Raw genomic sequence first — 13427 nt, 5'->3', positions numbered from 1 at the left:
GATATAACGTATGTAGTGTTTTTTCTTTATTGCGGATTATTGACAAAATTCTCCTATGTGTGGTTTTTGCGTATCCCCCCCTCCCTAATTCTACTGCTAATCAGGAGTTAACTCTACTTGGAAACAATTCTCAAAAGTAACCACTTTTTTGTCACGTGGTCAATATAGTAAATGTTAGAAGTTAACTTTTCTTTAGTGTCATTTGATTTTAAATATTTTTAGGCATGTTTCATTTATTTCAGTTACATATACGTATATATATATATATATACACAGTAAAACCCCTCCTAATGGACACCCCTCTTATGTGGACAATTTTTATTTCCCCAGTTTCAATGCAAGTAACATTATTAAACCCTTGTCCTGCGAAAACCTCACTATTGCGGACAAAAAAAAAAAATGTCCCGTTAGTGTCTGCATTAGAGGGATTTTACTGTGTATATATATATATATATATATGTATATATATGTACATATATATATATATATATATATAATTATAATAAAAGTGAAAAATATTGAAAACACCAATACAGCAAAACTAAAAAGCCAAGTAAATATAAAAATTAATACAAAAAAAAAATGAGAAAAAGGAAAATTACAAGCAGCTATTTAATAGGAAAAGATCCTATTAAATGGCTGCTTGTAATTTTCCTTTTTCTCATCATTATTTTTTGTATTAATTGTTTAAAATTTGGTATTTGACTACAAGCCAAATACTTTTTAGTTTTGCTGCGTTGCGCATCTATGGGCTCTTGGTGTGGTCTTTTCAATATTTTTCACTTTTATTATTATTATTAAATATATATATATATATATATATATATATATATATATATATATATATATATATATATATATATATATATATATATATATATATATATATATATGCGTAATATACATTTTACATTCACAGGTTCATTTCAAAATACTATATCTTTCAAAAAAAAAAAAAAAAAATCAAGAATGTTGTGTCAAACATTTTATTTCATACTCAAAACTGGTTGGTTGAATTTTAATTTGTATTATTTTATATAGCTCCCGACATTGCTCAACCCAGCACATCAGCTGATAGTGCTGGAGGAAGTTCGTTGTCTCCTGCAACGCCTCCAACACCCACTGGTTCTACTTCCGCCTCAAAAAGGAAGCGCCCAGAATGGGTTGAAGAATTTTTTCAGTTGAAAAAAGACAATGCAGCTGCTAAGGAAAGGCGACATGAAGAAAGACAAGAGTTAAAAAGAAGGAAGCTTGAACTGAAAGCAGAAATGCTAGCCTTATATAAGGAAAAATTTCAAAATGTTTAAAAAAATAAATTAAGTGTTTGAAACAATGTTTTTACTGGATACTCTGTTCAAGTATTCTGGAATAATGTTCACTACGCAAAGGTCAGCTTCAAATACTACATAGCAATCGGGTGGAAACTTGATTCCGCTTGTCTTTTGCAACAAATGAGTTATTAACTGCTACAGGTGATAACTGGTTGAGTGCCAAGTTTCATGAATGGAGGTGTTACTCATTTCACAACACTTTGAAACATGCGCTCATATTTTTTTTTTTTTTCTGTTTAGTAAGAATTTACGAGCATGGTAATCCCAGATATTTTAGTTACAGATAAGCAGAAGTGAAAAGGTATTTTGCTATTTCAAGTCTACCTAAATATTTTGAAACAAAACAATTTCTGTACTGTTCTTTCTTTTTTCTGTTTAAAATCTGAATTCACGTTTTTAAACATATTTTATTAACTTGATTCACGTTAAAAAGTATAAATTAAAATAATTGCGTAACTTCTGGATCACAACACCCAAAAGTTGATCTAAATATCTTATTCAGCAGTTTTAGAATTAAAAATATAACAAATTCGAGATGACTTTGAACTAGTAACAAACAACCACCCACCCAATAATGAGATTGAGCTGTAAATCTGTTTGCAGATATCACGTGTAAGTGGAATTGTAATGAGCCTTATGACAGTGAAAGTAACTTAAGAAATAATCTTTAGAAAAAAAATACTTGCTTTTTTACTGTTCTTCAAATGATTTATCATTTAGTGATGAATAACTAATGCTACAAAATGAGGAGTAAAGAAAACTTAAAAAAACATTCTACGCACTATAAAAGACTTAACACTACAAATTAAAACAAAATCTTTATTTCATTAAAAATGATATGCAATAATATCTGCAACTAAAAGACATAATGTTAACGACATAATGCAATATACTTAATAAGTTTTGTAAATTATCTTTAGGCGAGCAATTGCATAATCTGGAGGCGTTTATTTACTCCAGATATGGAATAAGTTTCCTCATCATCATCAGTTGCTTTATCTTTTGGCTGAGGCTCATCATCCTCTTCGGTTTCATCATTTAAACCCTGACAAATGTTGTGGAGAACACAAGCCATAATAACAGCAGGAATGTTCACCACTTCAGTCATGTCTATACCCTTCAGCCTACGAAAGCGACCTTTCAATAAGCCAAAGGCCCTTTCCACCGTACATCTCGTTTGAGAGTGAAGGTGATTATAGTTTCTTTCACTGGCAGTGAGATGGCCATTATCCCTAAAAGGAGTCAGTAACTGACTCCTTAAGGGATAAGCTTTGTCTCCTAAAATATGGTAAGGTTGGGGAACTTTTGTTCTTAGATTTTGCCCTAGGAAAGACTTGCTGAACACTCTAGCATCATGGACACAGCCAACTTCTCCAACATAGCAGTCAAGAAATTTTAATCTGTAAATTAAAAAAAAAAAAAATTAAGAACTACTTTAAGTATCAATGGACAAATATATAAATAAATATATATATATATATATATATATATATATATATATATGTATATATATATATATATATATATATACATTTTGTTCTCTTCTAAATTTGGCTGCCGCTTCAAAATATGCATTATTTGGATTTGAGTGCATTTGCCTATCTATCCATTGGTGTTTTGTATACTTTCAGATTGCCAATGCTGATGAGATCAATCTTAAAGCAGCCGCTCTTTTCTTTTTCTTTGGCTTAGTTTTCTTTTTTTAAATAATTCATCCCCCCTTCTTTTAAAAAAGTTTTTTCATCCTTTTGTTACTTACCATTATATATATATATATATATATATATATATATATATATATATATATATATATATATATATTCAATTTTAATCCTGCTCACAAAACTTAGTGGTATTTCCTTTACAGCACTTACATATTGATCTTTCCCTTTTTCTAGTATCTAGGGGTTGTGTTCTTCCCTCTTTTTTTTAAAAAATCTCCATAGGGACTGTGGAGTCTGTAGTATAAGGCTTTAAGTGTCGAGAGTCTGCAGTTTTCATTACTCTGCCAGAGCTAGCAACTGAAAGTTGGAGTTAAGGAGTCATGTTTGGATTGATTTTTGGGTCAAAAAGTCAGAGTCAAAGGCCCTAAAATTCCAGGAGCCTAACTCAGTCAATTTTCCTCCAACTCCGCAGCCCGATCATATATACATCAACATCTTTCAACACTCAAGAGCTTCAACAATGTTTTGATATAGAAAGTTTCAATGTAAGGTGACCTACCATTTATGACAAAAACAATTTCTTAAGAAATTTCATTTCTATAATAAAGGAGTTGTCTTACTTGTTGTCTGCTACGCCTTGTAGAACCAAAGATGCAAAACTGTGTCTATATATATAGCTTTCTGGGTGCTCAAGTGGCACTTTGGATCATAGGTAGCTCTGTTGACTGTGGCCATTTAATTATTTCTGGGGCTTTCTGCACTAGTATTGCACATATTTTCTGTACTGAAGTCCACAGTGTTTTTGGGCACACACCAAATCGGTCAGATATAGATCTGTAGGATGCAAGAACAAAATTTTTTAAATCTAATATTCAAAACATTTTCTATTGTAAGAATATAATGTTTCAAACTGACATATATTGTTCATACACATTGAAATATTGACCTTTAAAATTAAGCATTAAAAGTGATGGTTGTAAAATAAACAGCAACTAAAAATGCGAGCTATCGAAAGGAAAGGTTTGGGTTCCCTTCCCAAGAAAATTTTAAGTTCTTCGATAAATTTCAAAAAAATTTTGAGTGAGAGCCTCCAAGTCTCTCCTCCCGCATCATCAAAAATCGTCTAAAATTAAATTGTTAGAACTGCAATTTTTGGGAGAGAGTCCCTTAAAGCCACTCTGCTTTCAACATAATTGGAGGAAACACTAACTGCATTTTTTAAAGTCGTTCTTAAATCGTTTCTCCGAAAACACAACCTAAGATGGTCTAAAACGCATTTTTAAGACTACAATTTCGAAAATTTTAGGAGGAAAATCATTTTTGAAAAGAATATTATGCTTATGATTAAGTTCAAACTTATAATCAGAGTTGCCAAGTAGTGAAAAACGAAGTTAGTAGCAGAGTTTTACGGGGGAGGGGGTAAACGGCACATTTTTAATTACGAATGCAACATACGCAACGAAATTTACATTAAGAGGCAATATTCTGTTTCTTAGTGCATTGCATTTGAAGCCTGTTCCACATCGAGCCCAGTGGTGTTCCCATAGGGAACAACCTTTTTTAGACATATCTCAAAACTTAGGAACTCTCAAACCTTTTTTAGACATATAGCATATACCCTCAAGATTCAAAATTTTTCATATAATGACATAATTGTGCGTAATAGATTACTAGGAGTATACCCTCAGAAAAGTAGATGGGAACATCACTGATCAAGCCATGTGAACGTAATTCGTCAAAAAAAAAAAAAAAATCTTTTTGAATTTTTGACCAGGGTTAAAAGAGCGCGCGTCCCCTCCTTTGCTTGCGCACCAGAAAAAAGTTTTTCCTCTCTCCTAAACAAGTAACACTTTACTTTGGAAAAACTAATAATGATTGGTTTATTGTTTTTTTTTTTTTTTTTGCATTAATTGTGGTAAGATTATTTTGCTTATTTTTAAACATACATCTAGGATTTTGTTAGAAAAGCAATACTATTTGAATGATGATATTATGGACATTATCTATAAGGATTGAAAAATTTCCTGTGATTACAAAGAAAAAAAAAAGAAAATTGTAAGTTTTGGACACATTTTCATGGCTTCGTAGTTCAAAGCTGTAGTTTGTAAAAACTACCATTTTTTGTTGCAGATGGCAGCTCTGTTTATAGTACTCAGGATCCAGTTTTCACTGCTTGACTCCATTTTAAACCATAAACTAAATTCTCTGTCCATCTTTAGGATGATTTAAAAAAAACTTGGATGCCACCTGTTTGATACACTCTTGTCATCTTTTGGCCTGCCACAGATTTGCGTGCTTTTTCAATGGCAGTTTAAACCGCCAGGATCCTTGGTATAGTGGTGCCCCTGATATTCGGTATTAGTTTCTTGATACAAGAAGGAAGGACAACTTCACCCCCGGTCCCCTAAATGACTAACCTGCAATTATGGCATTCATATTGATGAAAATATAAATTTCGGTTTACCTGTAACATTCGGGTGTTGCTAAATACCAAATGACCATGTGCAATTGCTTTTTCAAAGGTACACATGGTCTTCCAGTAGCTTGCACTTGAAAACTCTCGGACACCTATGAAATAAAAATAAAATGAATCACAAGGCGACGCAATTACACAGAGAAATAAGTGGATGTTTTTTTTTTGGGGGGGGGGGGGTTATTTCGAGTTATGTGACACGATAAAAACTTTAAGAGAAAGGAATAAGAAATATTCGAGTTTTCGGAATTCGACTGTATGTGGAACATAGATGTGGTGCAAGAAAGAATTTTATTTTAGACATAAGAGGTTAACACGGGGGTGCCCACCCCCCTAAATATCACAAACCCAAAAAAAACGGGAAAAATACCCCTCAAAACACCCTCCCCAACATATTTCAATGGAGCAGTTTGTGCCGTGACTTCTCTGAGTTATAGTAAAGAATATAATGCACCCAGGCAAGGAAAGACACCGCTCCAAAAAACAGCTTTGGAGAAAACCAAGGCTTTGCATTATAGTTTTAAGTAATTGTTTCAAATACTACTATACATGCAAAAAATTTTTTGATGTGATGTTAACTGGATAGTTTTTGTTGGTTAAATTAATAATCAGGGGTGCCCATTCCCCACCTCCAAAATTTTATGGCACAAATCCCCCCCCCTAATTTTACTCTCTTCCTTTTAATTTTAGCTCTCTCTTTTTTATTTATTTTTAAAAAATACTTTTTTAAACTTTTCGATTATTAGTATTATTTTATCAAAAAAGTTCTGTGCTACACCAGTGACACACACACTAAATAAATAAATGAAATTAAATATAAGAAGTATGAAATAAAATAAAATTTATAATTCAAATTAAAAATAAATCAATTAAAAAAATTTTAAAACAAAAAAATCCCTATGGACATCCCTGTTAGAAATGCATCTTTGAGTTCAGAAATATTTCTTCAACTATGAAAATTGAAAAATGTTTCACCAAAGCACCAGTTATGAAAGTTAAAACCACCAGTTAAAACTATGTGGCAAGAAAGGGCATTTAATTTAGATTTTAAATTCAATAACTAGTGCGTTTTGTTCCAAATTTTAATAAGTTGTGTCAATTTCCTTGGTGCGATATATCAAACCCTTTTAAAGAGAAAGTACTCAGTAATACATGAGTTTTCATAATTAAATGAGTAAGAAACACTCCATACTATATTTTCAATTCTTTCCATGGTATGTATGTGCAGACGAAAATGACTTTTAAAGACTCCATCACTCATTTGGCTCACAATGTTTTCAAAATAACCTTCCATGCGTGGAATTTTCTCCCTCACATCAGTACATAGAAGAATATCATCTTCGGAAGAAGAAGAAGATGATTCAGTGGAATCAGAATTAGATTCTGAACTGCTAAAAATAAATTCTAATATTTCAGCTTGCTCCATTGCGAAAATAAGCGAAAAGCGAAATCGACCAAAAAAAACCGCGCGTTTGTTTATAAACTTCTTTCGACCGGTTGGTGACCGTGACGTCACAGCCACGACCGGTCGAGATCGGAGCAACCGAAGACCGAGAGTTTGGAAACGCGCCCATGGTAACGAAGAAAATGCTAAAAGTGTTGTGATTTTTGTTCGGACGTATGATTTTTTCGCTTTATTCTTTTTAAATTAATTTTCAAAGTCTTGTTGATATTCTGACCCACGTAGAAAGAAATGAGAATTCAAGAAGCATTACTAAACGTCAAACATTAATGCAAAGTACGTAGTTCATAGTTCTAAGCAGCCATTTTCACGATGTTGAATTCGATATTTATCAATTCTTGATAAAACTAAATAATAATTGTGGCCTGACAAGAATAACAATTAATGCTAGAAAATTCAATATGACATTACAAATTGTTATCGAAAGAAGATGATACTTTTTTACCTTGCTTGGCTAGCGTTTATTGTTTTCCATTTGTAGCTGAGTTATTTCTCTCGAATTCCCGAATCGGTTAATTTAAAAATTTTCTGTTTCGATTTTTGTAATTTCTGAGTTACGATATAATTGTGTCATGTTATGCAAATCATCAACAAAATTCTCACGGATATATGGTGGTAGTTTTCTTTTCAGTTGATTGACCATTATTTCTTTTCACTTATCGAATTCTGTAATCTTACTACCATTTTATTCCACTCATGATAAAAATTAAAAATGGTTTAAGTAAAAACGCGAAATCTCGCCAAGGCTACTTTGCTCGCACTATACGAAAACTATAACCCTAAACAAATTTGGCGAAACCTTTCAGCTGAGAATAAAAGGAATAAAGTAAATTCTTTCTCGGTTATTCATTTTGTTCTACGATAATATATTCAAGAAAATATTTTGCATACTGTCCATTCCAACTAAATGCTGCTGTAAAATATGGTAAGTTTAATTAATTTAAGATTAAAAAAACCCCCATATTCTTACAAATTCATACAAAACAATAAATTTTTTTACCTTGTATAACGTTATCCAAGTTTGTTAATCCAGTATTTTCGCTTTTACCAATTATTAAGGAAATAATGAAAACTAACATTATTTTGAGAAGCTCGAGAATACTACTAAGTGACGAATTAATTTCTGTAGCTGAAAGCAAACTAAGACACATCGATTGCGTTAATAAATACTCAGAACAAACTGCCTGTGTTTACGTCAACAGACACACGTGGAACGCTTCATTTGCAGTTTTGTAAATCACCGCAAGGTAGCGTATTCGAGCGCTGGAGTTCCGAATTAATTTGAGAATTCTAGGCTTCTTAAATAAGAAGCTATTAACTTTCTTCACACAAAATTGAACTGTTGTGCATTAATATATAAAATCCAGAACTTCAAAAATTAACCGTAACTTTTTCTTGAAATCATTTGATTACTGAGCCGGCGTAGCGTAATCTGATTAGTCACTTGCCAAAGTATTGCTTCACAGAACGAATAAATAAGCCAATCATCGCTCTTTCAGAATAAATCGTGTCCGAGACTTTAGACCTTTTTCTTTATCAATTCTAATAATTACCACAACTTAATCATTTTTTTTATTGATGCCCGTTTTAATTCCGTGTAATTAAGTATCCATTCGCTTGCTCATAAGTAATTATAACTGAAGGGTTTAAAAATACTTGTGGAATAACTTGTCTACAGGCTATTGCGCCGATAGATGTCGCCAGTGCTCAAAATAGTAACATGTAAGCCGGTTCAATAGGCAGTCTGTGGACATTTAAAGCTGACGCCGCTTTCGCTCTAAACAAATTGCTAATAATGATTCATTTATAGTATTTGAGTGTTCTTTAGTAATCTGTGGAATGTCTTTTACTTATTATATTCAAAGTTAAGCTCACAAGTGAAAACATTTTTTAATAATACATTATTTTGACGGTTTGTTTACTAAACGTATGTAAACATGGCTCAAGCACTTCAGCAGGAATACATGGAAATGCCTATAATTACAAAAGCATATACCACCGCTTGTGTGCTAACTACAGCTGCTGTAGTAAGTTTCCTACGCAAGAAGTATTACTGGCCAGCCCTAAAATTTATATCTGTAAAATGATATGAATTTGTAAACTTTATCATTAAAGAAAAAACTGATGTTTCTTTTCAAAGTTCTTTGATTTATTTATTGTGATAAATATAGCGTAATTTACTTTTTGTAATAAAGAATCTCTAAACAATACCAAGTAAAACTTTCTAATTTCCTTTTTATAAGAATGAACTACCTTAAGCATAGATTCTAAATATTTTCAGACACTGCTTTTAGCATTGATATAGCATTCAGTATATGTTAAACTTTGCACAGATTTTCACATAAAGTGGCTCAACTACGCTTTGTTCTAGAGCCAACTTAAAAACTTCCAACTCATAATTATGCACTGAAAATAGTCAATTCAATCTAATGTTTACACATTGAAGCTTGTCATTTTTGAGATCAGGCCCAGATTTTAGGAGCATAATGTATTGAGGCAAATTTTAGTTGTTGTCAATTTAAAGTTGGTCAACTATTCTTTGTTTTAGAGCCTACTTAAAAACTTCCTCCAATTCATTATCATGCACGAAAATAGTCAATTCAATCTAATGTCTTTTGTTCAGGCTTGTCATTTTTGAGATCAGGCCCAGCTTTTGGGAGCGTAATGTATTCAGGCAAATTTTAGTTATTGTCAATTTAATATTGATCTTTAAACTTCTTTGAAGCTGCACTTTTCTTCATTTGTGATATCATTTTCTTGAAATAGTTGAAAACTACAGGAATACTTAAACTGTCGTTTCTGACCCAGAAAAGGAATTTTGTCCTTCTGAATGCATTATGAAAAGTGCTTAGTTGAAAATTTTTTTTATTTTTTAGTCTACCTTGCAAGTAAGACTATATTTCACTTAAGAACCCATATAGTTCCATTGTCCATTGAAAAGCATTCATTGATCGGCCTTCGTCATTGTTTTTCAAGAATGTACAATTCAGGTGCTGTAGCAATATTACATTTTTTTTTTTATATGAGCATTGTATCCTGACTATCGAGAAAATTTGCACTTATCACGTAATCGGTTTTTAATTTAATTATTTAGTCTTTGTTTCGCAATAAGACCATGTGTAAAATAAAAGCAGAATGTGTAAAAATTTATTTTTCTGACATCTGTTTAAAAGGGTTGGATTAAAATCGAAAAAATGTTCATGATTTGGAATGTGTTTTGGGAAAATTTTCAGAAGTTTTGCACTGCATATAAATTAAACCTTTAGCTCTTAACTTTTTCTTTCTTTTTCTCTAACTTTTTTTGCTCAAAATTTCTTGACTTATTCGCGAGTATCTTAACACTTCTTGAATAATTTTTTTTTCATACTTATGTTTGGACATACCTATTAGTGAGAACTCTTCTTGGTGATGATGATATATTTACTAATAGTGTTCTTTAAAACCTAATTGTTTCTTTTTTTCCTTCCAGCAACTAGAGATTATTTCACCTTTTCAATTATATTTCAATCCAGATTTAATTATCAAGCACTATCAGGTAAAACTAATATATATATATATATTATTTTTTTATGATAAAAATTATTAAGTATCGCTAAATTAGTCAATAAAAAAAATATGAGATTGCTAATTCTTTTCTTATATTGTTATTTTTCACTTTTAGATATGGCGCTTGTTCACTACATTTTTATTTTTTGGAACTTTTGGTTTTAATTTTTTATTCAACCTCATCTTTACATATCGGTATTGTCGCTCCTTAGAAGAGGGTTCATTTCGTGGAAGACCAGCCGACTTTTTCTACATGTTTTTATTCGGTGGAACATTAATGATTGTATCCTTTATCTCTATTTCTATCTACTAAATAGGTACATGTCATAAATGTGTTTCAAAAGTGAAGAAATTTTGATTATTTTTTTTAAAAACTTCACAATTTATAACAATTGCTAAATATGGTAAAAGTCAAGCCCTTTTTGGAACCTATATATGATTCAAACTGTTAAGATGGGTGTCTATGAATGTCAAAATAAAAGTTACATAATTTAAGCAAGTAAAGTTTTTTTTTTTTTTTTGTCATTTCTTGCACTATGTATTCATTTTTTGAGGAATTCACCCTTACTCTTTCTGTTCAACTCATTTTCATTGTTTAATATTTTTGAAAGTGAGCTAATTAAAAATACTATTTAAATAATTTTGTTAGTTTTTCCTTGTTTTTAACTATATTAGACACTTTAGTTTTAGAAATTCCTTATGTGCAAGCTAATATTCTCTGGCTTTTTCCATTTTCAGTTAATTTTAATATTTCATACTTTTTATTAATCTTAAGTTCAGCTAATTTTCTTTTTGAAGCCTTTTTATGTAAAACTTATAGCACAAAGAGCAACAAGCTCGACTCTCTCAGTTCATAAAGGTAAATGTCCTATCAAAATGTCCTATCTCTTAATCCCTTGCACCAGAAACATGTAACTTTACTCATTAGCAAGCCCAGATCTGCTTATACGCAGTGCGAGAGGCCCGCGTCCTTAAAGGGGCTAACGGCCTTAGAAATTGAAGAAAAAATAGAAAAAAAAAACTAGTACTAAGACTTATTCACTTTACTAAGAGACACTGCTGGCCTGTAGGTATGGGCCCTACATATTTTGTTGCTGGGGAATCAAAATGTATAGATCCGGGCCTTATCTTTTTAGCACAGTTCCTGTGTTGTCACAACAATTGCAACTAAAAGAAAAGACTTTGAACTTTACTACTGATACCTGTTTTCATTGAACAGAGTACAAAAAGCTATCTCAAATAGAACAACAAATGAAAAACAAGTTTGGAGAATAAAGAGCAGCGTTAAGCTTTATGCTGCTGTTTAGTTAGTAAAATGCTGTTCCGTCATCAAAGCATTAAAAACATTCTTGGAAAGCTATGAAAAATAATAATAATAATAAATAAATAAATAATGAAATAAAATAATTTGCTGAAGAAAGTTAAAAAAAAAAAATAAACCAAGTGGTCAACTTACAAAGGGTTTTTTACAATACTCCTAACCAAATTTGGCGAACATTAGTGGTCAAGATAGAGAGGTGGTCAAGTTATAGAAGTTTTCCTTCATTATATGAGATAGGACTAATTCCCTTCCTGACAAAAGCGGTCAACATAGACAGGTGGTCAACTTACAAGGGCGGTCAACTTTACAGTTTTACTGTATTAATTTTGTACTCTTATTTAGTAGGCTTTGTATTGCATATTAATGAGAAGAAAAAAAAGAATTACTGTTAATTGAAAGTAGATGTTGGAAGATTGCTACACAATTACAACAAAACGGCATAGAAATTTTTCTTTAAAAAAGCTAAACTGAGGTTACCATGTTTTCTACAAGTCATTGCTGAACATTAGCAATTTTAAACTTTTAAAACTGGAAAAAAATAATAATAATAAATAAATAAATAATGATTTAAAAAAAAAAATTTAACAAAAAATAGTTTTGGTTTTCGAGTCTTCCGGATTTTGGATTCCGAAATTGGGGTCTCATACTGTAATATGTTTCTAACTTGGCTTTCATCATCTAGAATCAAGATCCCAAAGAGAATTTAGAGTTGTGCTAACACTCAATAGATAAATAGAAAGAACTATATAAATCTAGAATTTAAAAAGCGTGGCGGTGTGTTGAGTTAAAACATAAAGCATCTTGACGGGGAGAAAATTGAGGGGTAATAAATGGTTAAATGTGTTGTTTCAGCTATTGAATTTTTCCTTGATTACTATAAATATAAAAGTGATCATGAGGACCAGGCTCTGAACTCTGGAAATTAGGAAACATTATTTCATTAGTAGGGTTGTAAGCACTTGTAACATCTTACCGGAAGAGGTTGTAATGAGCAAGGGGGTTGATTGCTTTAAAAGAGTCACTGATCTTCATTAGGGATTAATAATTTGACTATTAACCAGCATGTTGCAGGTTGTCACATTTGTATAAAACTTCCTCGCATTCACTTATATTAAGTGTATTATGTGAATTATATGTACACTTAGGTACAATTAATTCTATAGTTCCTTTAGTGTTTAAAAAATTTATTAACAAGAAATTTGGCAATGATTGTGAGCCTTTTGAGACCAGAAGTTTAACCTCTTCATAAAATGCCATACTTTTAAAATCTGACAACTCCCCCATGTTGATTCAGTTAGTACCACACTCAATTTTATAAATTGGTTTAAAAATTTTACTCTGGCTCAATGTTTTCTTAATTAACAATTGAAATATTTTTTTTTTTGTAATTTGTTTTAAAAAAAAATCCAAAGTGTAGCTTAAACATTTTGGTTTTGAATTGTTGAGTATTTCTATATAGTTTGCAAGGGGAAGGAAAAATAATGAACATTTCTAAATTATGGCAGTAAGAAGCAAAGGGATGTAAGAGAACTTTTTAAAGTTTTGAGAAAAATGCATTTGAATTTCAGATCCTAGGTAGGCTTTCATTGAAATTTTTTTCTAAATCTTGCTGTATAGCAGTATCTGTCAG

At 31.3% G+C, this 13427-nt stretch overlaps 1 protein-coding gene and 1 long non-coding RNA gene across 2 annotated transcripts in view; one reads left to right on the top strand and one right to left on the bottom strand.

The window, feature by feature from the left end:
- Positions 1-3718: 3718 nt before the first annotated feature.
- LOC129220481 (uncharacterized) lies at positions 3719-6796 on the bottom strand. Its single transcript, XR_008580472.1, has 3 exons — positions 6661-6796; positions 5460-5563; positions 3719-3829 (listed from the first exon to the last, which is right to left on the bottom strand). It is a non-coding gene; the product is annotated as an uncharacterized LOC129220481 (long non-coding RNA).
- Positions 6797-8674: 1878 nt separating this feature from the next.
- Positions 8675-13427, top strand: part of LOC129221419 (derlin-2-like) — a 34152-nt gene continuing 29399 nt past the window's right edge. The window contains exons 1-3 of the mRNA XM_054855904.1: positions 8675-8957; positions 10400-10465; positions 10592-10759. Coding sequence (XP_054711879.1) covers positions 8868-8957; positions 10400-10465; positions 10592-10759 — 324 coding nt within the window. The 5' untranslated portion in view covers positions 8675-8867. The remainder of the gene's footprint in view (positions 8958-10399; positions 10466-10591; positions 10760-13427) is intronic.

Source organism: Uloborus diversus, chromosome 4 (genome assembly GCF_026930045.1).
Source record: "Uloborus diversus isolate 005 chromosome 4, Udiv.v.3.1, whole genome shotgun sequence".
NCBI lineage: Eukaryota > Metazoa > Arthropoda > Arachnida > Araneae > Uloboridae > Uloborus > Uloborus diversus.
This window is presented reverse-complemented; position numbering and strand designations above follow the sequence as displayed.